We start from the raw sequence: 23856 nt of genomic DNA on the forward strand, positions 1-23856 counted from the left end.
AACAAGAATGCAGCTCTCCAGCCTTTCCGTTCTTAGGTCATGCTATGAGGCTTTGGGGCTGCTCATCATTGCTTTAGAGTCAGGCACATCTGGGTTCCCATCTCACATCTTCTACTTACCAGCCTTGTGATCTTTGGTGAATTAATTAGATAATATATCTCTCACCATATTTCCAGAAAAAATATTTAAGCGTGACAAATTTGGCCAAAAACATGACTTTTCTTAAGTCTTATTTCCCTATTTGATGAGACTACCCCAATAACTAGTAGGATTATAGTGAAGATGTAAATGGAATAATACATGTAGAGCTCCTAGCCTTATGCCTTGAGTATATGTGCTTAAATTCATTAAGTTCTTTCTCCTTTTGTGTTTATGTCTACATTAAAACTAGTCCATTTTCAGACAGTCTTCAAATGGAAAAGTAGTCATTTTGCCAGCTCTGATTTCAGCAATATAATGCGCCCCCAGTGAAAACCACTTTCCTGATTTTTCTTGCCAGCTTGAACGTCTAAGTGCTGTTTAATGGATTTTATTATTTTTCTTATTGTGATTATAAACGCAGATAATTACACATTTGCATTAAGAATACACTACTTCCAAAGCACATAGACTACTTTTAAATAAAACAATGTTTTCCAATATTTGAACAAGGCCAATCAAGGATTTCCCCCATAGCTTCTCTATCTGAAAACAGGCCTGTTTAAATACACATACACCCTTTCTTCCACAGCCAGACTGAAGAGAGCTGTCTTCTTTATAATTCTCTTATCAAAAATAAATCCTAACTTATTTCAGTAACAAAATATTATATACTTAGCACGTGTCTTTATCCTAAGAGGTTTCCAATAACTATGTTTCCCTTCAGTAACAATAAGACTGGATATATAAATAAATATTAAAATTTCTCACTTGATGAAACTTGATATACACCCAGTCTTTATATTTAGGCATATTGACATTGTAAAAGCAGTCAGTCTTACTTAAGCTCACAAATCACATCCTAAAAAAATCCCAACAAGGTCTAATTAATATGCTAATTATTTCCCTTATTATGGATATGAATTACTGTTAAAAAGAGGATGACATTAAACAGTAGAACCTCACCCATTCTGATCACTGTAAATTACCAACATCACAGAAATTAAAAAATCCAAACAGTCTAGCTGTCAGGGCGATATCTACAATCTGTGGATTCTAATCCTTATCCCACTTAAACTACTACTAACAATAGTACTCTTTTGACACAGGTGATATACTGTCATAGTAGTTTTAGTGAACTGGTCCAGACTAGAAACTACAATCCTGGGAAACTCATTTTTGTACTCTGACCAAGTTTTTTCTGAAAACGCAAGCATCTAGATTAATAGGAACCGAATTAATAGGTGCTACTTTATTTCTGTATGCCTAAGAAACAAATTAATTAAATAAATTTATTTGATAAAATAATTGCTACAAACCTAGAGCCTCACCTACTCAAATTGTTCATTATAAATCAAAGCATATATCTGAAAAACATTCATCCAAAGCACCTTTATTCTTAATTCAAATATACACACACACACACACACACACACACACACACACAGAGATGGGAAAATTAGTAATAATCTAAACATAATAGGCCTACTTATATAGTTTTAATTATTAGAGAAAAAAGACTTCGCAAAGTTCAATCAATAACTCCACAATTCCATTCTTTTGCTTGTTAGAATACTACAGTAAGATATTATGCTTGAATAACTACAAGCAAACTTACTAGTTGTTGGGTATGCTAAAACAGTAGGTAGCAAAAGAAGAAATGGCAAGAGTAAAAAATAATAAAGTTGAGAAAAACAATTTAAAAAAGAATATTGCATCTTGCCCAATTAATCTCTACGCAAAAGTGAAAATATTTTTCTAACAGAACCAACAAAACCCAAATTTAAAATAATGTGTTAAAAAAATAGCAGATTCTGGTGACTGGTATTGCTAAACAGGCTTTAATGTTATTGTATAAGCAGGGCAATAATTTGGGTCACAGGCATGTTGCAGCTCATATTAATCTGGATAATAAGTAGTGTATTCTATATAGTCATTCTTTTATCATCTTTCTACAATATCTTTTTTCTTTTATTACTGAACTGGGTGGGGTAGCTGAGTTTTAAAACCAGCTATACAACCTCTCCTCAATGGCTTTTATTGTCAAGTCCCAAATGACATGAGAAAGATTTACATGGTACTAAAGCAGAAAGTAGAACACTGATTTTCCACCTTCCTTTCTGTTCCTATAATCATATCTACTCTTTCTTTTTCGGAATTTTTATCTTAGTGGTGGGCTATATGTCCATAGCATACCCATTATTTAAGCAATTTCAATCATCATATTATTTACCCAGCTGTAAAGACTGACTAGTTTTCCCTTCATTATCTTACAGGCTTGTTTCAAGAGTTTACCGTAATCCACTTCTTACCTCTGGTAAAGTAGAAATGTTATTGTTCTCTAAATTTAATTCTTCAAGTGCACTGCATTTTGCCAATGATCTGGGTATTGCTGACAGTCTGTTATATCTCAGACCAAGACGACTTAAACTGGACAGGTTTCCTGTGAACACACAAAAAAAGGGAATTTCTTTTAATCCGATGAGCCTGTCACTGTCCCAGGCTATCAAGCAGTATTTATGAATTACTTTGAAGCACTATTTCAGCAAGATCCTTAACTTTTTGTACCAAGAAACTGCACACTACACTCTATCAATTAGGATGAAACTGAAACCACTTTCGTGCCCTCTTAGAGAAATAATGAAATACACAGCTATAAGTCAATTTTTAAAATCAATTATTGGAAAGTATTGTCATACTTTAATAAAAAAATAACCTTTAGATAAGGCCTAATTGAATAACATCAAAGTAGTAAATATTTTAAATTTATAATAGTTAATCCCATTTGTATCTATGTGATGGTGATCCAATATAGAACAAGTGGCTATATATAAAAATGTACATGTAATTTTGAAGAAAAAATTTTCAAATTTCTAAAATGGTATTATTTAAAATATAAGATGCACAACTATTTTGTGAGATCAGAAAGGTTCAATATTTTCCATGAATTTAAATATAAACATTCCAAAATTTCTCTAAAAAGTTGACCTGATGGTAAAAAAATTTCTCAAAGTAATTTTTTACAAACAAAAGTGAAAGTTATAGTCTCTCTTATTATCTAAACATATCCAGCTTGAGCATATTAGCCACTATTGAATAACTAAAATAAGCAAAGCATAAAAATAGACATTTTCTACTTTTATTGCTAAGACCCATGGCAAGCTACATGTAAGCTACATGGATGAATATGATGATATCTGCTATCATAGAAGGTTTAAATCAAATTTAATTTCCCAAATATACATCAGAAAATAAGTTCATTTTGATAGCAAAAAAGATAAGAGTAATGAGAATTTAGTTCAATGTATTTCTTTGCCATGACTGGTTAATTTATTTTCTGATTCCACATTGCAATTGTTGCTATAACATTTTTAGTTGGGCTAGGTTAAAATGTTAAATGTAGCCTCTAGTTTTAAATTAAACAGTATTACCAGTATTAGAAATTATAGGCATACTTCATTTTACTGTACTTTGCTTTATTGTGCTTCACAGATACTGCAACTTTATGTATTGAAGGTCTGTGGCAACCGTGCATTGAACAAGTCTATTGGTGCCATTCTCCAACATCATTTGCTCACTTAATGTCTCTGTGTCCCATTTTAGTAATTCTTGCTATATTTCAAACTTTTCCATTATTATTATACTTGTTATGGTGATCTATGACCAGTGATCTTTGTTTTTGTTTTTGTTTTTGCGGTACGCAGGCCTCTCACTGCTGTGGCCTCTCCTATTGCGGAGCACAGGCTCCGGATGCGCAAGCCCAGCAGCCATGGCTCACGGGCCCAGCCGCTCCGTGGCATGTGGGATCCTCCTGGACCGGGACACGAACCCGTGTCCCCTGCATCGGCAGGCGGACTTTCAACCACTGCGCCACCAGGGAAGCCTGACCAGTGGTCTTTGATGTTACTAGTATAATTGTTTTGGGTTGCCACAAACTGCACCCATTTAAGATGGTGAACTTAAATTGATAAATGCTGTGTGTATTCTGTCTGCTCCACTTACCAGCTGCTTCCCTGTCTCTCTCCCTCTCCCCTAAGATACAACAATATTGAAATTAGGCCAATAATAACCCTACAGTGACCTCCAACCAAGTGAAAGTTAGAGTCGCATGTCTTTCACTTTAAATAAAAAGCTAGAAATGATTAAGCTTAGTGAGAAAGGCATGTGGACAGCTAGGTTGAAAGCTAGGCCTCTTGCGCCAGTCAGCCAAGTTGCGAATGCAAAGGAAAAGTTCTTGAAGGAGATTAAAAGAGCTACTGTAGTGAACACGTGAATGATAGAAAAGGAAAACAGCCTTATTGCTGAAGTAAGGAATGTTTTAGTGGTCCAGATAGAAGATCAAACCAGCCACTACATTCCCTTAAGCCAAAGCCTAATTCAGAGCAAGGCCCTAACTCTGTTCAATTCTATGAAGGCTGAGAGAGGTGATAAAGCTGCAGAAGAAAAGTTAGAAGCTAACAGGTTGGTTCATGAGGTTTAAGAAAAGAGATGGCTCTCCATACATAAAAGTACATGGTGGGCTTCCCTGGTGGCGCAGTGGTTGAGGGTCCGCCTGCCGATGCAGGGGACGCAGGTTCGTGCCCCGGTCCGGGAAGATCCCACGTGCCACAGAGCGGCTGGGCCCATGAGCCATTGCTGCTAAGCCTGCGCATCCGGAGCCTGTGCTCCGCAACGGAAAAGGCCACAACAGTGACAGACCCACATACCGCAAAAAAAAAAAAAAAAAAAAAAGTACAAGGTGAACCAGCAAGTGCTAATGTAGAAGCTGTAGCAAGTCATCCAGAAGATGCAGCTAAGATAATTAATGAAGGCGGCTACACTAAACAAGGTGTTCAATGTAGACAAAACAGCCTTATACTGAAGATGCCATTTAGAACTTTCACAGCTATAGAGGAGAAGTCAATGCTTAGCTTCAAAGCTTCAGACAGGCTGACTCTCTAGACTTCTAGAATTAGAAGTGGAGCCTGAAGATGTGACTGAATTGCTGCAATCTTATGATAAGACTTTTAACAGATGAGGCACTGCTTCTTATAGATGAACAAAGAAAGTGGTTTCTGGAGGTGGAACCTACTCTACTGGTAAAGATGCTGTGAAGACTGTTGAAATGACAACAAAGTATTTAGAATATTACATAAGCTTTCATTGATAAAGCAGCGGCAGGGGTTTGAGAGAACTGACTCCAATTTTGAAAGAAGCTCTATTGTGGGTAAAATGGTATTACATACCATTACATGCTGCATGAAAGGAAAAGTCAGTCAATGCAGCAAACTTTATGTGGTTTGATTTAAGAAACTGCCACATCCACCCAAGTTTCAGCAGCCACCACCCTGATCAGTCAGCAGCCATGAGGACCAAGGCAAGACCCTTAAGGCTCAGATTATGGTTAGTACTTTTTAATCAATAAACTATTTTAAATTAAGATTTGTACATTTTTTAGACATAATGCTATTGCACACTTAATAGACTACAGTACTGTATGAACATAACTTTTATATACACTGGGAAACAAAAAATTTGTGTGATGCTTTATTGTGATATTCGCTTTGTTGTGCTGGTCTGAGATGGAATCTGTAATGTCTCCAAGGTATGCCTGTATAGAAGTGGATGACTGTGTCACACTTAACTTTTTGGAGATAAATATTTTTATGCCTTTCAACTTTCAGCCACTTTCTGATGTTTGTCCATTTCTTTCTTTTTGCTTTGACCACTTTTCAAAAAGTTGTTGTACGAATAATTTTCTTTCTTAGATATGTCTAACATTACTTCAATATTTACAGAAAATATATATTAGCCTATAGAATAAGTTAAGCCTTAAAACCTAGGAGGGTAGTCACCATGCCTCATATTCCTTATCCTGTTATACTCATTTGCATCCTTCCCTTTTGCTGAAGAAAACAGTGATCAAGGTTCTAAGAAATGACTAAATGGAGCTAATTTTTACCCTTTACATTTTCAAGAGTTAGTATTGCTATCAAAAATACTCTGGGGAGGGCTTCCCTGGTGGCGCAGTGGTTGAGAGTCTGCCTGCCGATGCAGGGGACGCGGGTTCGTGCCCCGGTCCGGGAAGATCCCACATGCAGTGGAGCAGCTGGGCCCGTGAGCCATGGCCACTGAGCCTGCGCGTCCGGAGCCTGTGCCCCACAACAGGAGAGGCCACAACAGTGAGAGGCCCACGTACAGAAAAAAAAAAAAAAAAAAAAAAAAAATACTCTGGGGACTTCCCTGGTGGTCCAGTGGTTAAGACTCTGTGCTCCCAGTGCAGGGGGTCCATGTTCGATCCCTGGCCAGGGAACTAGATCCTGCATGCCACAACTAAATATCCCACATGCCTCAATGAAGACCCGGTGCAGCCAAATAAATATTTTAAAAAAATACTATGATAATTCTATACCATAAGTCCAGCCAACTATAATGTGAAAAAAACCTTAGCAACCATTTCAATTCCTGCAATTAGAACTATTATAGAGGTATGCTATGCTCATTTATATTAGTTTCTTATAACAGTGCTTGGAAACTAGGCCGAGAGTTTGCTATTTATGATTAATTAAGATTCCAACAGGCAGAAAACTGAATTAAAAAGCAACAATAAAAACTACCACTTAGGGCTTCCTTGGTGGCGCAGTGGTTGAGAATCTGCCTGCTACTGCAGGGGACACGGGTTCGAGCCCTGGTCTGGGAAGATCCCACATGCCGCGGAGCAAATGTGCCCGTGAGCCACAACTACTGAGCCTGCGCGTCTGGAGCCTGTGCTCCGCAACAAGAGAGGCCGCGATAGTGAGAGGCCCGCGCACCGCGATGAAGAGTGGCCCCCGCTTGCCACAACTAGAGACAGCCCTCGCACAGAAACGAAGACCCAACACAGCCAGAAAAATAAATAAATAAACAAATGTGGGGTTTAAAAAAAAAAAAAAACTACCACTTAGCAAAGACAAGTTAAATTTGCCTTTAAATTGTTTTCTAAATTAACTAAGGATGCTTCACTAGTATCTTTCTGATGACACTCCAGTGAGATGTGTCAATTTTGGAAGGGGAGAAAAAACAAACAAGCAGAGGGCTGGGTCACTTTTCAAAGCTCCAGAGAATTTAGAGATCAGAAATAAGGGCAAGAATAATATTTACTATTGTTGTCACTGCACTGTGACATTGAATTTGATACAAATGTTACTTAGAAGTTGGGATGGCAAAAAATAATCTGCTTTATGATGAAGTATGTTAATTATAGTCATATTTCTAATAGCAAAAAATGGGGACAACCTATATGTTCAAGAATAGATGAATAATTATTTAAATTGAAGGCACCACAGTGTAATAGAAAAAACAAAGGATATTATATTATCTATGTGACCCTGGGCAACTTATTTAACAACAGTCTATCTCCTCACTCATAAAGTGGGGATAATGCCACCTATCCGACAGGGTCACTCTAAGGATTAAATACAATGTGTGTAAGATACTTAGCACAATGACTGATACCTAACAGATCTTCAAAACATGATTTTATTCTATGGTATTTCTATATTCTGTTACAGTCTGTACCTATTAAAATTATGTTACAAAAATCTTTAAGATGTGAAAGACTAAGTTACGATATTAAATGAAAAAAGCCAGATAACAATATCACGTGCTTTTTATTACCTCAACATTGTAAAAAACACATGCATGCAAAAACAGTGGGGAAAAACACATCAAAACTAACAGTTAGGGCTTCCCTGGTGGCGCAGTGGTTGAGAGTCTGCCTGCCGATGCAGGGGACACGGGTTCGTGCCCCGGTCTGGGAAGATCCCACATGCCGCAGAGCGGCTACGCCCGTGAGCCATAGCCGCTGAGCCTGCACGTCCGGAGCCTGTGCTCCACAACGGGAGAGGCCACAGCAATGAGAGGCCCACGTACCACAAAAAAAAAAAAAAACCAACCAAAAAAACCCTAACAGTTATCTCTGCATGATAGAATTATGGAAGATTAAATTTTTTTCTGTCAACTTGTCTATAATTTCCCTAATTTTCTATAATTTTGTAATTTTAAAACACCCTTTTGATAAAGAAAAAGTCTATAATTCTAAAGTCATTTTACTTTTAAAAACTGTGATATCTTTATACCAGCCTTTTATTCAATGAATATTTTACATTTTGGAGAAGTTTTATACTAATGTAGACCAAGATGTTTGGACATTTTACATTGTGAGGCTCATTTTCTCCATACAGTGAGGATATGAGCTAAGTTGTGGAAAAACAGAGCACGGTAGTTTGAAGTTTTAGATAGCCATTCTGATAAAAAAGACAGGAGATAAGAAAGATACCCAAGAAGTAGCAGTAAGAGCCAACTGAGAGTACTCAGCACAGACTTTAGCATAAGATATGCAAAGTGAATTAATGGCAGAGCTAGAATCAAAGTCAGTTGGCTCCTTATCAAGTAATCATTTTTTGTGAATTTCATCGACTCTGCTCCAGTGAGCTTGTTTCCTCCTAACACAGAAGCATGATATGTTCATTCTTGCCTCCACACTGTTTGACTGTCCTTGTTGTGCTCATGGAATGCATTTCTATTCCATACTGAGTCCAGCATATTTGTTCATGAAGCTTTCTCTGGTCATTCTATGAAGACCTTATTGATTTCCCTATAAACTGGACTCATGGCCACACATTGTTTTCATCATACGTTGGCATTTACTTATATTTGGTCTTATGTTGTTAGTTGTTTCATGGATTAGTTACCTCCCCCAAAAGACTGAAAATCCTTTAAGTAAGGGAGGTTGCTATGTACTTCTGTCTCCACACAGAATTCAGTGCTAAGCACACAGCAGGCACTCATTCATACTTTCTTAATAATTATAGAAGCTAAAATATTTCATTTTGTCCTCCTTTCCATTAGGAACAAGATGCAAAAACTTAAAATTATATGAAAGGTTCATAAAAAGATTTTTTCTTTGACCCATTCTCATCTTATAAAATAGCCTGTCTATGAAACACAGATGTTAACTGGACATGGTTTTAAAATACATATCAGATTTGTCTGGTCTGAGTACAAGTTAGTTCTTTTACAAATATCTGCTATAATTTTTTTCTGAGACACCCAATGTCTACGCAGCCCATTTTTAGATATCGGAGAACGAACTAATCATTTCCAACTCTTTGCACTCCTCCCATCCCACCAAATCATTTTTTAATTACAAAATATATACGTGCAACTTACTCTCTTCCCCAGAGAACCATGGTTTGTAGTCTAATATGTACCTATTGAGACCTTTCTGTAAGCATTTACTTACACATATACAAATACAGGATTTTTTTTAATGTTTCCGTGTTTATTTTTACATAAATGGGATCATTTTACGTACTTTTCCCCCTATATAACAGGTCACAGAAATATTTTCTGGTGAGTAAATTCAGATATACTTAATTTTATTTAACCATTGTATTCTACGATGTGCACCATTATCTAAACATTCCCCAATTGACAGCATTTGTTTCTAATTTTTAAAAAGGAATTCTATAATGAACATTCTAATACATATCTGTGCATACATGTGAAAATATTTCTGATGTATCAAAAGATATAGATTTTTTTTTTTTTTTTTTTGCGGTACGCGGGCCTCTCACTGTTGTGGCCTCTCCCGCATCGGCAGGTGGACTCTCAACCACTGCGCCACCAGGGGAGCCCCGATATAGATATTTTAAATCTTGATAAGACAGTGCCACTAGGCTATATCGATTTCATTCCCACCAAAATTGAAGGACAGCGGCCATTTACTCATATCCTTTCAAAATGGGGAGGGAGGGAAGGTATCAATATTTTATCCCTTGTCTATCCCGTGCCCACGGCCACTATAGCTACAAGGCTGGTAAAGGTGGAAATTTTCTTGCAAGCAGTGATAATGTCTGACTACAAAGAATGTCAAAATCTTCTGATAAAATTTTAATTTGCTATACAAAGTTGAAGATAAAAGAGGCTCAATCTTAAAAAAGAACTGGAAGTAAAGAAGCTCATCCCTTTCTCTCCTTCATACCACTGCTTTCCCTATGAAAGAAAGTTGTTCCATTGTAATAAAATGGCAGAAGCATTTACCAAAGGGTCTATGAAATCTGCCAGAAGAGGAAAGGGCTTATTAATAGCAGAAAGTCCCCATAATTTTGCTCCACCAACTGACATGCCTCAATAATTGTTTACAGTAGAAAAGTAGGTGAATACAATATTTTAACCAATTTTTATTCTCAATGAAACCCAAAAACTTTCTCTGGTAACAAAGATTAGTATGGTAACCAAATTCTAAATGCTTATCAACTCACAAACCCAGTAAATAGAACCACATTCCTGAAATTTCTCTTCCAAAAGCAAAATAAGCTTCTCAGTTTTAAAGTCAGAATAGGTTTCTAGAAGTTAAAAATTACAAAATGGGGAATTCCCTGGTGGTCCAGTGGTTAGGACTTGGTGCTTCCACTGCAGGGGGCACAGGTTTGATCCCTGGTCAGGGAACTAAGATCCCTCATGCCGTGCGGCACAGCCAAAAAAACAAAAACAAAAAAATTTTAATTAAAAAATAAATAAAAATTATAAGATGAAAACGAAGTAGTGAAAATGCCACATGAAATTATCTAGTACCAAAACTAGTGGTTATTTAAACAAAAATGATACCTCCTACTTTCCTAAACATTTTTTTTTCTTTTCTCCTTTTTTTTGGGGGGGGAGGGTGGTGTAGAAGAGCATGAACTTTAAAAATTGTAACGTATGAGAATATGCTATTCTGATGAAGAAACTAACATTTGCAAAGCACTTGTCACTTTCTTGAGAACATGGCATGTTCAAGAAGTCATCCACATTTTGTCAAAGTCCGTTACTCCCAGCAAAACAAAAGAGGTGAAAAAAAGTAAGGATAAAATATCAACGCTTTCTTATGCCAGAAGAAAACTTGACATCAGAAGTCTGGCATTTACTGTGATTCACCCCCTGCAGTGGTTTCAACTCTAACCTCTTTCAATAAGTGGTTTTAACCACAAACTAAACTGCAACCTAGAAATCAAGCCATAGCTTGCTTTAATATTGATCCATTGTGACTAAGAAATAAAATCAACGTTGCTGAGCTTCTGTGTATAAATGTAGGCTGATCACTGCCAATCACTGGCATTCAGTTGTGCTTAACTTTGACTGTAAGTTGCTCTGTGTTCTGCTCTGACAGCTTGCTTTCTTATGCTGTCAGATTTTTAAAATATGGAAACATCAAATGGCTAGGAGTTAAAATTAGATGCTTTCAATTTCAGCAAATATAATCAGCATTTTTAGGTTAATTTAGTCTTTTGAGTAAGACTCTACCTCAAATAGTCTTTATCTTATTTTAACAAAGTAGCAAAAAATCAGTAGAAAAGGCACACAAGTTATAACAATGAAATAATGTCAAAGGTACAATTTTTTCCAGAAACATTAAACTGAGAAACTGAAAATAAACTGAAAAGTTATACAAAAATTCTTAAAAGTTAAAAACTCAAAAGAATGCCACCATTAAAAAACAAACAAGTTGTTATATGTAAGCAGCACTGTAATTACCTAAAATTGAATCACTAAAACTCTGCTTGTTGATATAACCATAATTACTGTAACATTTCTTCAGAGACCACTGCAACAAAAAGACCTCTGTGAATTGTTCTGTGCTCCAGCCTTGAAGGCAAGGACTTGTTCCTTATTTCTCTCATTCTGAAAAGAAATAGAAAATAAAATATTTTTTCCTACTTCAGACCCTCCTCTCCCTGATTTCATAAAACCACCTGAGACCTCAGAAGGCTTCAAGATATCAGGTTCATAGCTTGAAACAAAACGACTTCTATAATGAATCTTAACATTTTCTTAAGTTTATAGCTGATTCTTGAATTAGAAAATATTCACATGAAAAGAATATACTTTATACTCTTCAACAGGGCAGATTAATGGTTAAATCAGAGAAACTCTAAATATGTTTTTAAGCGCTCTTTCACTTAACGGCAACCAGCTGCCCCTCTCCCCATTTCCTTCTGCCTCTTCTTCACATCCTGAGTTGTCAGTGATCCTGGCACTGCTCAGCCTGGAAGTAAATGGCAGTGCGTGCTGCCAAAGAATGGTAACTACTCTAGGAGTATTTGTGTTAAATAAAGAGAGGGTTTAAAATATCTGGGTCTACTTACAAGAAAAAGAAAAGGCAAAGAATTAAAGTGATTTTTGGAAAAGTGATTTTAAGGTGATAGAAGATTTGATTTTTCAATTGTGAGTTTAGGGCTAGTTTCTTTAGACCAGGGAAAAGAGCACGGCAACTTCTGTGGGACTAGCATCAACTCTCCAGGATAGGTGTTATTTTTTGTTGTTGTTTTTCATTTTAAGTTATACTTTTCAAGAAGCAGTCCAGAAAAGAGAAGAAAAGTATCAGGAGAACTATATTCTAAAAGTCTGCCACTGACGGTTTGGGGTGAATTGCTCTTCTCCAGTAGATGAGAGGGAGGATCTCAAAGGTCAATTATGACTGCTGAGATTTGTAACAGACCAAGACCCAAATGTTCTGATTTCTCACCAAATCTCAACCTTCCGCTATACAATCAAAATATGGGGGATGAGAGGGATGGAGAAAGGCAAAATAATTATTTTAATAAACACGGTATATGATAAATGACTACAATATTATAAAAACTTTCAATAAACAATACTTATTCACTTTGCTACTACTTGGAATAACAGCTGTATTAGTTTGCTGACAACTATCAAAGCATATAAAAATAAATGAGATATTTAAATTTTTATTACTGTTAATGTTTCAGTTCTCATTGATTTACAATACATATTTGTAATCTGACCATGTAGAATGTGCTAGAAGTGAGGCACCTGTGTTATTCTGAGATAATATGTCAACTGGTAGAGATTAATAATGAAGTCAAATGTTTTCATATTAATAAACACACTTGAAATACAGAAGAATTACTTCTGATAGAAGAGAGAAAAGAAATGTAAAATTAAGAAAGCCAGGAGAAAGAAGGATACATGGAGAAGTTACCCTTTGTCAGAGGAAGTGAATCCACAGCACCCTAGTCTTACTAACTGGATGATTTTACCATCCTCCACTACCTATGCTATCTCTGTTTGCCAAGACTATTCATTTTAGTACTTTAATTGCATCCCTCTTTGATTGTTATTTAACAAGACAGGAAAACAGACACATGCATAAAATACTAAATAACAAAATATTGTTAGATAATTTGAGAGTAAGAACAGGGCTGATTGATGACCATGCCCTTTATAGAACTCTATATATCCATATGATCAGTTGAAAGAGTAGAGGAAATTATGTGTATATTTAGGAGAAAAGAGTTCTAAGCAGAGAAACTGGGAAGTACAAAGACCCTGAGGCTAGAACTTGGCTGATATGCTCAAGGAACAATAAAGTATATGCATCTATAATATCCTAAGAAATATACAATAATTATCCCTCAATGAGAGTGATAAGGACATAACTTTATAACATTTCAAGCATCTTTAATTTCAGTTCCCCTGTCTGATTTGCTAGAGTAAACAATCTTTACTTTTTTCTAAGACTGAGCAAGCCTTTAATTTTATAAGTTTCTTTTCTAAAGTGCTTTCATGTTTCATTCCACCGAAAAGTGATCATGTTAAAATGCATTATTCTTTCTTTCCTCCTTTACTATTAAAATTAGTTGGTTGTTCAAAATAAGCAAATTTAGACATATTTCAATGTAAGAACATACAACACAAAGTAAATATGTCAATATGTAATTTAAGAAAACTATACTGAAATAAAGATTAAACCTATATGTTGAACTGGATCAGAGTATCCCAGGGAAATGGGCCCTGGGATATAATACAGTTCTTGAACTTTAGAAATAAAGAACACTTTGGGTGGCGAGATATAATACAGTTCTTGAACTTTAGAAATAAAGAACACTTTGGGTGGCCAGGCACAAAGATTAAGTCACTTATAATGGAAAAAAAATTAGACTGGCTTCATACTTTATATTCAATTCCAGAAGACAACAGAGCTACCTCCTAGTTCTCCTAAAATGCTCAAGGAAAAGTAGTTGAACCCAGTGATTTTTACATCCATCAAACTGTTCTTTAAGTATAAAGGTTACAAACATACAAGAACTAGGGAACTACTGTTCATGAACCATTTCTGAGAAAACTACTACAAGATTGACTTCAGCCAACCAAGAAATGACTTGGGCAATTATGGCAACAGCATTGATGATGAACATTATGACTAAAATAAAAATACAGACCGGCATAACAAGACATAACATAAATGTTGCATGTCCTAACAACAAAGCTAATAAAAATTGGGAGGAAAAGAGACCAAAAAGGGCAAGTAGTAGAATAAATTCACTGATTGCCTCATCTACATTACTCTACTCAACAAAAATAGAATACACATTCAATTGCACATGGAACACTTATCAAGATAGACCATACACGGAGCCATAAAATAAGTCTCAATACATTTAAATGATTCAAGTCACACAAAGTATGTTCTTGACCACAATGGAATTAACCTAGAAATCAATAACAGAAAAACCCTTGGAAAACTGTCAGATGTTGGGAACTAAATAACATACTTTTAAATAACACACAGATCACAGAAAACAAAAGGGTAAATTAGAAAGTATTTTGAACAAAACAAAAAAGAAAACACAAGATGTCAGAAGTTGTGGGATGTTGTTAAAGCAGTATGTAAGGCAAAATTTATAGCACTAAATGCCTGTATGAGAAGAAAGGTCTCAAATCAATAATCTCAATCTTCTGCCATAAGAAACTAGAAAAAGAACAAATAAAACTCAAAGTAAGCAGATGAAAGGGAAGAAGAAAGGTCAAAGTGGAAATCAATGAAACAAAAACCAAGGAAAGAATAGAGAAAAATCAATACTTTGAGACAATCAATAAAACTGGTAAAATTGATAAACCTCTAACCAGACTGATTAGGGAAAAAAAAAAGAGAGAAGATATAAATTACCAATATCAGGAATGAGAGAAATGGCATTACCACAGATTCTATAGATATTGAAATAAAAATGGATTATTATGAACAATTTTATGCCCATTAAATGTGGCAACTTAAAAGAAATGGACACATTCTTTGAAAGACACAAATGACCAAGTTTTCTCAAAAAGAAAGTGATAACCTAAATAGCCCTATGTCTATCAAAGAAATTGAAATTGTTTTCAAAAACATTCCAACAAAGAAAAATCCTGACCCAGCTGGCTTTACCAATTAATTTTATCAAATATTAAAGGAAGAAATATGTCAATTTTATACAAACTGTTGCAAAAATTGAAGAGAAGGGAGTACTTCCCGACTTATTATATATGGCCAGGATTACCCTGAAACTGAAACTAGACAAAAACAGGTTTTATAACATTATGTATGAATATATTGTTTGTTAAAATTAATTAAGTAAATCTAATTTTTAAAATTTCTACCAGAATGTATGTTTTTTCATTATTTCTTCTTGGTAAGCAATTTCAATCTTATTATCTGGGTTTTTGTCAAGTTCAGGGAAATATTAAATTATATTTTATAGCTTCTTCATTATCTTACTCTATTCTCTTTCTAGAACTTCTAGTCCTGTCTTCCATGACTTTTTTTTTCATTTATTTTGTATTTATTTGGTATTTTTCTGTCTGTTCTAGACTCTAGGGCACAAGAATCAGAAAGATATAGGTTCTAATGGCTAGCTATTATATCCTGAAGAAGTCTCAGATTACTCTTCTGTGAACAGGTGTCATCTAACCAAAGACAGTCTATTGTAACTTATTAAAAAATTCCATAACAACTGCTTCTGTTTCAAGTAGTGGTAGACTAGATAATTCAAGCAACCCTCCCATTGAAGAAAACTAAAAACACTTCTAAAACAAAAACCAGAAAGCTAACAAGATAATGACTAGTAACCAGGCTGGAAACCAGCTGGGAACCCAGAAACAAGCAGAACACTGGAGAAGGTTTTGTCCCGAGAGTGCTTTCCTAGCTAGAAGATGCAGCTGAAAGGCTAAGGCATGTTTCCACCAAAAGTCAAAATCTAGAGCCTGCCAAGGGTGGGGAGTCTAGTAATCAATATCAACTGAGACCCTACAGGGCTGCACCCTAGTACAAGGGGTAAAACGGAATTAAAACAACCCTCCAATTAGTCTGCCGCTTGTCTCTGAATCACTTGGGGGACCAGAAAAATCACAAACCTTAGAACACAGATGGAATAAAGTGGTCACCCTAGGTACCTGAGAGAAGCAAACAAAAATCCTTCTGGAGAAAGATAACATTATCACAGGCCTCAAATGATTTAGTAAGAGAACCTTGTAAATATTCATTACCAAAATTATATAAACTTAGTATAGAGTAATTTTTTTAATGTAAAAATTCCCTCTACTGTTTGTATAAATTTGGGGTCATTTAGAAAAAGAAACAAGAATATATAAATATGGAACACATCAGAGTAAGTGCAATCCAACTTTCTGTTCTTTGGCTATGCACTTTCAAAACACATTTTGCACTCTGAGACATCTTTTAGTCCCTCAATATTAAGATGAACAAACTTTAAAATATACTGGCCATGTTTTAAAAACTAAACAGCAATGATTTTATTTTTCAGTGTGGTCTATTTTAGCAAAGAAGGGACCACACCCTATACAAGAGCATGCAACATTCTGAAATAAGCAAAAACAGAAAATGCACCCATTCTGCAATTTAAGCAGATTTATAGAACATATACATATTACTCAATATTCTGTCTTCTTTACAATTTAATTGAGATCATTTCCTAAAATTTAGTTATTTTCTTTGCCTGGAAATGGAAATTAAAAAATGATTTTAAAATACTGTCTTTTAGAAGTTTTACCACTTTGACAACACTGAATTTTAATTTTTTATTATCAAAATGGATTTTAATGTCCAAGTAGCTATAAATGATGAACAGTATCTTCTTTCTCCTCTCATACCTATAGTATCTGGGAGGTCTAGCAATTCATTGTGCTGCAAGTCAAGGTTGGTTATCTGTGTGCAGTTTCCAATCTCCTTTGGAAGGTGTTCAAGTTGATTGTGAGCTACATCCAGCGTAATGAGGTTACATAATTCACCTGTAAATTGACCAACATAAAAATTTAATAAGAATTTTTAAAGAATATATTAAATAATGAAAGAAAAAACATTTTCTATATCATAACTATACTTTTTCTGAAAAAGTAAAAGTCAAACACAAAATTTGAAGCTGTTATTTGAAAATGACATTTTACAAATACTGAATTATGAAGCTAATATAAGGTTATATGTCAATTATACCTAAAGAAAAAAGGAAAATGACATCTGATAATGTTAAAATGTTGGTTGTAAATCATTACCAACCAATATTATATATTTTTTTAACTTAAGTAACCAATTTAACCACATTTACATTTGTATATTCCATTACTTCAAAAAGAGCTTACTAATTTTTTAAACCAAATTCAACACAATAATATCAAATACATCTTGAGTTTAACTTGAGGGTCACCTTTACCTCAAAATATGTATGCTTTCAAATAAGCATATGTTCTGATGTTATATAAATATGTAAACTGAGATTTATAAATCAAAACTGCTTCTCAATTTAATAGTACTCCAAAAGGATAGAAAATAAGGTATTTTTCTCCTCATTCTGGTTGAAAGGACTGTATTTGGCAATTCAGATTATTCTTAGTGTTTTTCTGTCTTCAAAAACTTATTTATAAAAGTTATATTGGCTCTCTCATGATTTTCCTTTTTTTTTTTTGGTAGAGGTTGGAAATACTGAAAAAGTAAGATAAGCAAATGAAGTGCATAAAACTGAAAAATGGGTGTAGGGCATATTATTAAGCCACATATTACAAACATAAGCAACAAAAGAGAAAGTAAATTGGATTTCATCAAAATTTAACACTTACATGTATCAAAGGACACTATCAAGAGAATGAAAAGAAAACCCACAGAATAGGAGGAAATATTTACAAATCACATATCTGCTAAGGGATTAATTATCCAGAATGTATAAAGAACTCCCATAATTCAACAACAAAAAAACAAACCACCCAATTTAAAAGTGGACAAAGAACTGGAACAAACATTTCTCCAAAGATACGCAAATGGCCAATAAACACATGAAAAGATGCTCAACATCACTAATCATTAAAAAATGCAAATCAATACGATGAGATACCACTTCATACCCATGAAGATGGCTACAATCAAAACAAACAAACAAAAGAACAAAGAAAACAAACAAACAAAACAAATGTTGGCAAGGATGTGGAGAAATTGGAATCCTTGTGCTTTACCTCCAGGAGGCCCACCCCAGGTTCTCAGGGTGAAGATAAAAGTCCCCTCCTATTGTCACTTAGGCATATCATATTCAAAATCATATACAGATAATCAAAGACAAAGAGAAATTTCTGAAAGAAGATAGAGGGGGGAAAAAAAACACCTTACCTATATAGGAATAAGGATAAGAACACATTGGACTTCTCTTCAGTAACCATGCAAGCAAGAAGAGAACGGAATGAAATATTTAAAGTGTTGAGAGAAAAAATGAAATCACCAACCTAAAGTCTATATCCAATGAAATTATCCTTCAAAGTAAAGGAGAAATAAAGACTTTCTCAGACAAACAGATATTGAGGGAATTTGTTGCCAGCAGACCTGTCTTGCAAGAAATATTAAAATAAGTTCTTCAGAAAGAAGGAAAATGATATAGGTCAGAAGCTCAGATCTACATAAAGAAAGGAAGAACTTTAGAGAAGTAATAAATAAAGACAAAATAAAATCTTTTATTTTCTTATTCTTAATCTAACAGATAACAGTTTGTTCAAAGTATTAACAGCAACAATATAGCAGGTGATTATAGATTAAGGATAAATGAAATGAATGACAGCAGTGTTACAAGGGACAGGAGGGAGGAACTGGGAATATTCTGTTATAAGGTACCCACACTACCCCTGAATGGTACAGTGTTGTTTGAAGGTGGACTTATGTTAGCTGTAAATCCTTACTGCAAACTCCAGGGCAATCACACACATACATACATACAAACAAACAAAAAAAATTAAAACAAGTATAAATGATATGTTAAGGAGAGAGAAAATGAAATAATACAAAATGCTCAATTAAACCCAGATAATGCAGAAAAATGGTGAAAGACAAAAAAAAAAAGAACAAGTTCAACTAATAGAAAACAGTTCCAAATATAGTTGATATTATAAAGCCACTATACTCCAATAAAAATTAATTTAAAAAAAGCCAACTAAGTCAATAAACACTTTAAATGTGAATGTGAATGCACCAAATAAAAGACAGAGACTATCAAAGTGGATTAAAAAACGAAACCCAACTAAATAGTACTGTCTTCGAAAAACCTACTTTACAGACACAGTGGATTAAAAATAAAGGGATGGAGAAAGAAATACAATGCTAATGTTAATCAAAAGAAAGCTGAAGTAGCTACATAGATTTCAGACAAAGTCAACTTCAAAGCAAGGAAAATTATCAAAGATATAGAAAGCATTACATAATGGTAAACAGAACATATCTCCAAGACATAATAATCCTTAAAGTGTAAGCAGCTGCTCATCTCCTCCATATCTAGTATAGTGCTTAGTACACAGAACCATGTTCAACTGAAAGAATAAATGATGATAACTGGGGAAAATAAAACTTGGATTCTAATACTCTTCAGGCCAGAAGTAATAAATGTTTTTTGTATTTGCCGCAACTTTTCTAATAATACTTGAAGTTGTTTCAGTTCCCATGAAAGTAAATCCCACTACTTTAAAGGAATATGCACAAATTCAAAAGTGTATAGAGTCCCAGAAAGTAAATAAAGCAAGTTGGGAGGAGACTGGCTAACTTTAGCCTATTCGGAACAGATATGATTCAACTCAGGTCAATTATTGCTACACTACAGGACTTCTCAACTTTAATACTGAAATACTTCGGACCAGATAATTCTTTGCTGTAGGAGGCTGTCCTGTGCATAAGCAGCATCCCCGGCCTTTACCCATAAGATGTCAATAGCACCTCCCCACCAAGTCATGACAATCAAAACTATCTCTAGACATTGACAAATGTCCTTTTTTGTAACACTGCCAAAATTGCCCCTGGTTGAGAATCACAGCAATGTTGGGACGAGAAAGCTCAATATTGTCCAATTCTCATGCTTGTCAAAAGAAGTTGGAAATTTATATTTTCATATAAAATCTTCTAATGTTCAAATACTAACAACTAATTTTTAGGTTGAAACAGAACAAAACACTGTGTTATCGAACGTATCTGTGGGCTTTTTTCAGTGTTCAGGATGCCAGTTTGACACCTCTGAACACAGAAGCAGATGAATTACCAATATCTTAGGACAGGAACTTACATATGACTATCTAATATTAAACTAAAAAATAAGTGTTTTTAAAAAGCAGGGAATATAATTATCTAGACTCAAATTAAGTTAAATCCTAAATCCTTTTTTGATTTATATAAGTCACCATATAATAACTGAATTATTTTGAGTATATATTCTCTCCCGAAAATTATCCTCCAGCAATACAACACTCTGCAGTCAGGAAATCATGTTAACACCGATACATTAAGAAGAGTGTCATCTAATAACACTAATACTTCTTTCTCACAATCTAGTAATGACGAAAAGTTTTGAAAATGCTTAAAACTCAGGAAATGTGATTTAAGTTTTTAACAGCATCAGCACACAAAAGTAACATGATTTTTAAATTTTATTTTAGTCCATGAAATACAATAAACTCACAAGTAAATTATATATATTATTGAGTTAAATTTGAAACTTTAGATTTTCCCCAAAATCCACGTATACATTTTAAAGGACTCATGCAAAACATTTTCTCTTAGGAACTTTGAATTTTCTTCAGTCTAATGAAAAAGATCTAAAAAACTTCAGGAAGTTTATAATTAATAAAAGATAGTTTCCAGGAAAATCTAAAATATTTTTGGAACTAATCCAAAATGTCCTATTAAATGCAATTAACAAAACATTTCTAGTGTGAGGAGAAAAAAAAAGGAGTTTAAGATCTCTCTTATTTAGAGCAACACTCCTAACTGCCCAAGCTTTTCTTGTTCATATTCAAATAATCAAAAACATTTGAAAATTCTGAATATATGATAAATTCTGCACTAGACAATACTGTGCCAGGATAAGAGCTCGTGCTACAAATCACAAAAGACAGAATATTAAATATTTAAGGAGTTCATAAACTACTTTCACACTATTTATTATTTCTATACTCTGTCCAGTTAGTTAGTACTTTAAACATTTATTTTACTATATGATCCAAATATTATTAACAAAATATAAGTTCATCTCAGATGGTTCTAAAGGACAATAATCAAGGTCTTAACAGTGACTTGTCTCTGGCTGGGTTGAAGAGTGGTTTTTATTTTCTACTTTATATATTTGTATTTTGTGATTTTTCCTTGTTTTTACACATTTTTTAATCCAAAGAGAAAAAAAAAAGGGAGATTCAAGAGGTAAATACTAGCAGTCTCTCCTACACTGTACATGGAAGAGCATTTTTTGACTCTTAAATAGAAGTTTCCTGTCTGTGGAGCAGATGTATCTTTTAGTGAAAATGAACACATCATGTTATCATATTGATGACACGAGCCATTAATACGATACATCTTATGACTCATATTCCATATTTAGTAAGCAATCTTTTAAGTTTGACTTCCTACATAGATTTGCCTACAGAGAGAACACGGACTTCATTCACTGATCCATTCTACAAATACTTACTAAGCACCTACCATGTACTAGGCACTATTCTAGGGACTGAAGATACAATAGGGAAAAAAGAGGTAAAATTCCTGCCTTTGGGCTTCCCTGGTGGTGCAGTGGTTGAGAGTCCGCCTGCCGATGCAGAGGACATGGGTTCGTGCCCCAGTCCGGGAAGATCCCACATGCCGCGGAGCGGCTGGGCCCGTGAGCCATGGCCACTGAGCCTGCGCGTCCGGAGCCTGTGCTCCGCAACGGGAGAGGCCACAACAGTGAGAGGCCCGCGTACCGCAAACAAACAAACAAAAAAAACAAAAAAAAATTCCTGCCTTCATGGAACTTATATTTTAATATGGAAAAAATAAATAATATATAACCAAGGTGAGGATGTATAAAAGCTATAAAAGAAAATAAAGCAGGATAAAAGAGTGTGATGGGGGAAGGGGAGATTAGAGATATTGATAGTAAGTAGAAGGGGAAAGTAACCCCGATGGAGTAGCATTTGAGTATACACCTGAATAATGGGAGAAGAAAGAAACAATGGAAATATCTGGGGGAAGCTGAGTGAACAGCAAACACAAAGACTCTGAGGCAAGAGAGTAGTTCAAAACACAACAGAAAGCCAGTGTGGCTGGAAGAATGAGTAAGGAAGAAAGTGATAGGAGATGAAGCAGCCCGGAGTCAGGGTCTTGTGGGCTAAGGTAAGGACTTCAGCTTTGAATAAGGCGGTAGTGGTGAGGGTAGTAAGAGTAGTTTTTTTGTTTGTTTTTAGAGCAGTTTCAGGTCTACAGAAAAACTGCACATAAAGTACAGAGTTCCCACATACCCCACCTCCCCACAGTTTCCACTATTATTAACATCCTGCATTTGGTGCATTTGTTACAGCTGATGAACCAACATTTATACATTATTATTATTAACTAGAAGTCCATATTTTACATCACCACCCACTCTTTGTGTTGTCCAGTTCTACAGGTTTTGATAAGTGCATAATATCATGTATCCATCATCATAGTATCATACAGAAGTTTCACTGCTCTAAAAATCCCCTGTGCTTCACTACTCATTGATCCATCTCTCTCCTGGGGCCCTTGGCAACCATCGATCTTTTATTTTGCCTTTTCCAGAATGTTGTATAGTTGGAATCATATAATATGCAGCTTTTCCAGATTGACTTCTTTCATTTAGCAATATGCATTTAAGGTTCCTCCATGTCTTTTTGTAGCTTGATAGTTCATTTCTTTTTTACCACTGAACAAATATTTCATTGTATGGGTGTACTAGTTTACTATTCACTCATTTATTGAAGGACATCTTGGTTACTTCCAATTTTTAACAATTATGAATAGAACAGCTAAAAACATTTTGTGTACAGTTTTTTGCATAGACATAAGTTTTCAACTCATCTGAGTAAATAGGAGCATGATTGATAGATTGTATGGTGAGACTATGTTTAGTTTTGGAAGAAACTGCCACTGTCTTCGTCTTCCAAAGTGTCTGTACCACTTTGCATTCCCACAGTTAATGAATGAGAGTTTGCACCAGCATTTGGTATTGTTCAACCAAAAACAATAGAATGAATAAATAAAATCATGGTATATTCACACTATGAAATATTATGCAGTAATGAGAAGGAATATTCTCTAACTATATACACCAATATGATAAATAATGTGAAGGACAGCTCTTCCTTATAGAAGAATTTCAATTAATAAATGCAAAAGGAACAAGGGAAATTTTAAAAAATCATCATTAGAATATAGTAATAATTGTTTTGGGGAAGAACCACCAAGGAACCCTCAGTATTTGTTTTGCAATTTTTCTTTACCTCTAAAATTTGTCCAAAATGGATAGCTTAAAAAAGATAAAGTTTAGGGCTTCCCTGGTGGCGCAGTGGTTGAGAGTCCGTCTGCCAATGCAGGGGACGCGGGTTCGTGCCCCGGTCCGGGAGGATCCCACATGCCGC

The 23856-nt window shown here is 34.9% G+C and overlaps 1 protein-coding gene across 4 annotated transcripts in view; it reads right to left on the reverse strand.

Moving 5' to 3' along the window:
- Window positions 1-23856, reverse strand: part of SHOC2 (SHOC2 leucine rich repeat scaffold protein) — a 113776-nt gene that overhangs the window by 13600 nt on the left and 76320 nt on the right. For 3 of the 4 annotated variants that reach the window (XM_060034077.1, XM_060034075.1, XM_060034076.1), the window contains 2 exons: window positions 17086-17223; window positions 2451-2581 (listed from right to left, as the gene is read on the reverse strand). In XM_060034077.1, the coding sequence (XP_059890060.1) occupies window positions 2451-2581; window positions 17086-17223 (269 nt within the window). The remainder of the gene's footprint in view (window positions 1-2450; window positions 2582-17085; window positions 17224-23856) is intronic. The other variant, XM_060034078.1, reaches the window with a different exon arrangement.

The sequence above is a fragment of the Delphinus delphis genome, chromosome 16 (genome assembly GCF_949987515.2).
Source record: "Delphinus delphis chromosome 16, mDelDel1.2, whole genome shotgun sequence".
Taxonomy (NCBI): Eukaryota; Metazoa; Chordata; class Mammalia; order Artiodactyla; family Delphinidae; genus Delphinus; species Delphinus delphis.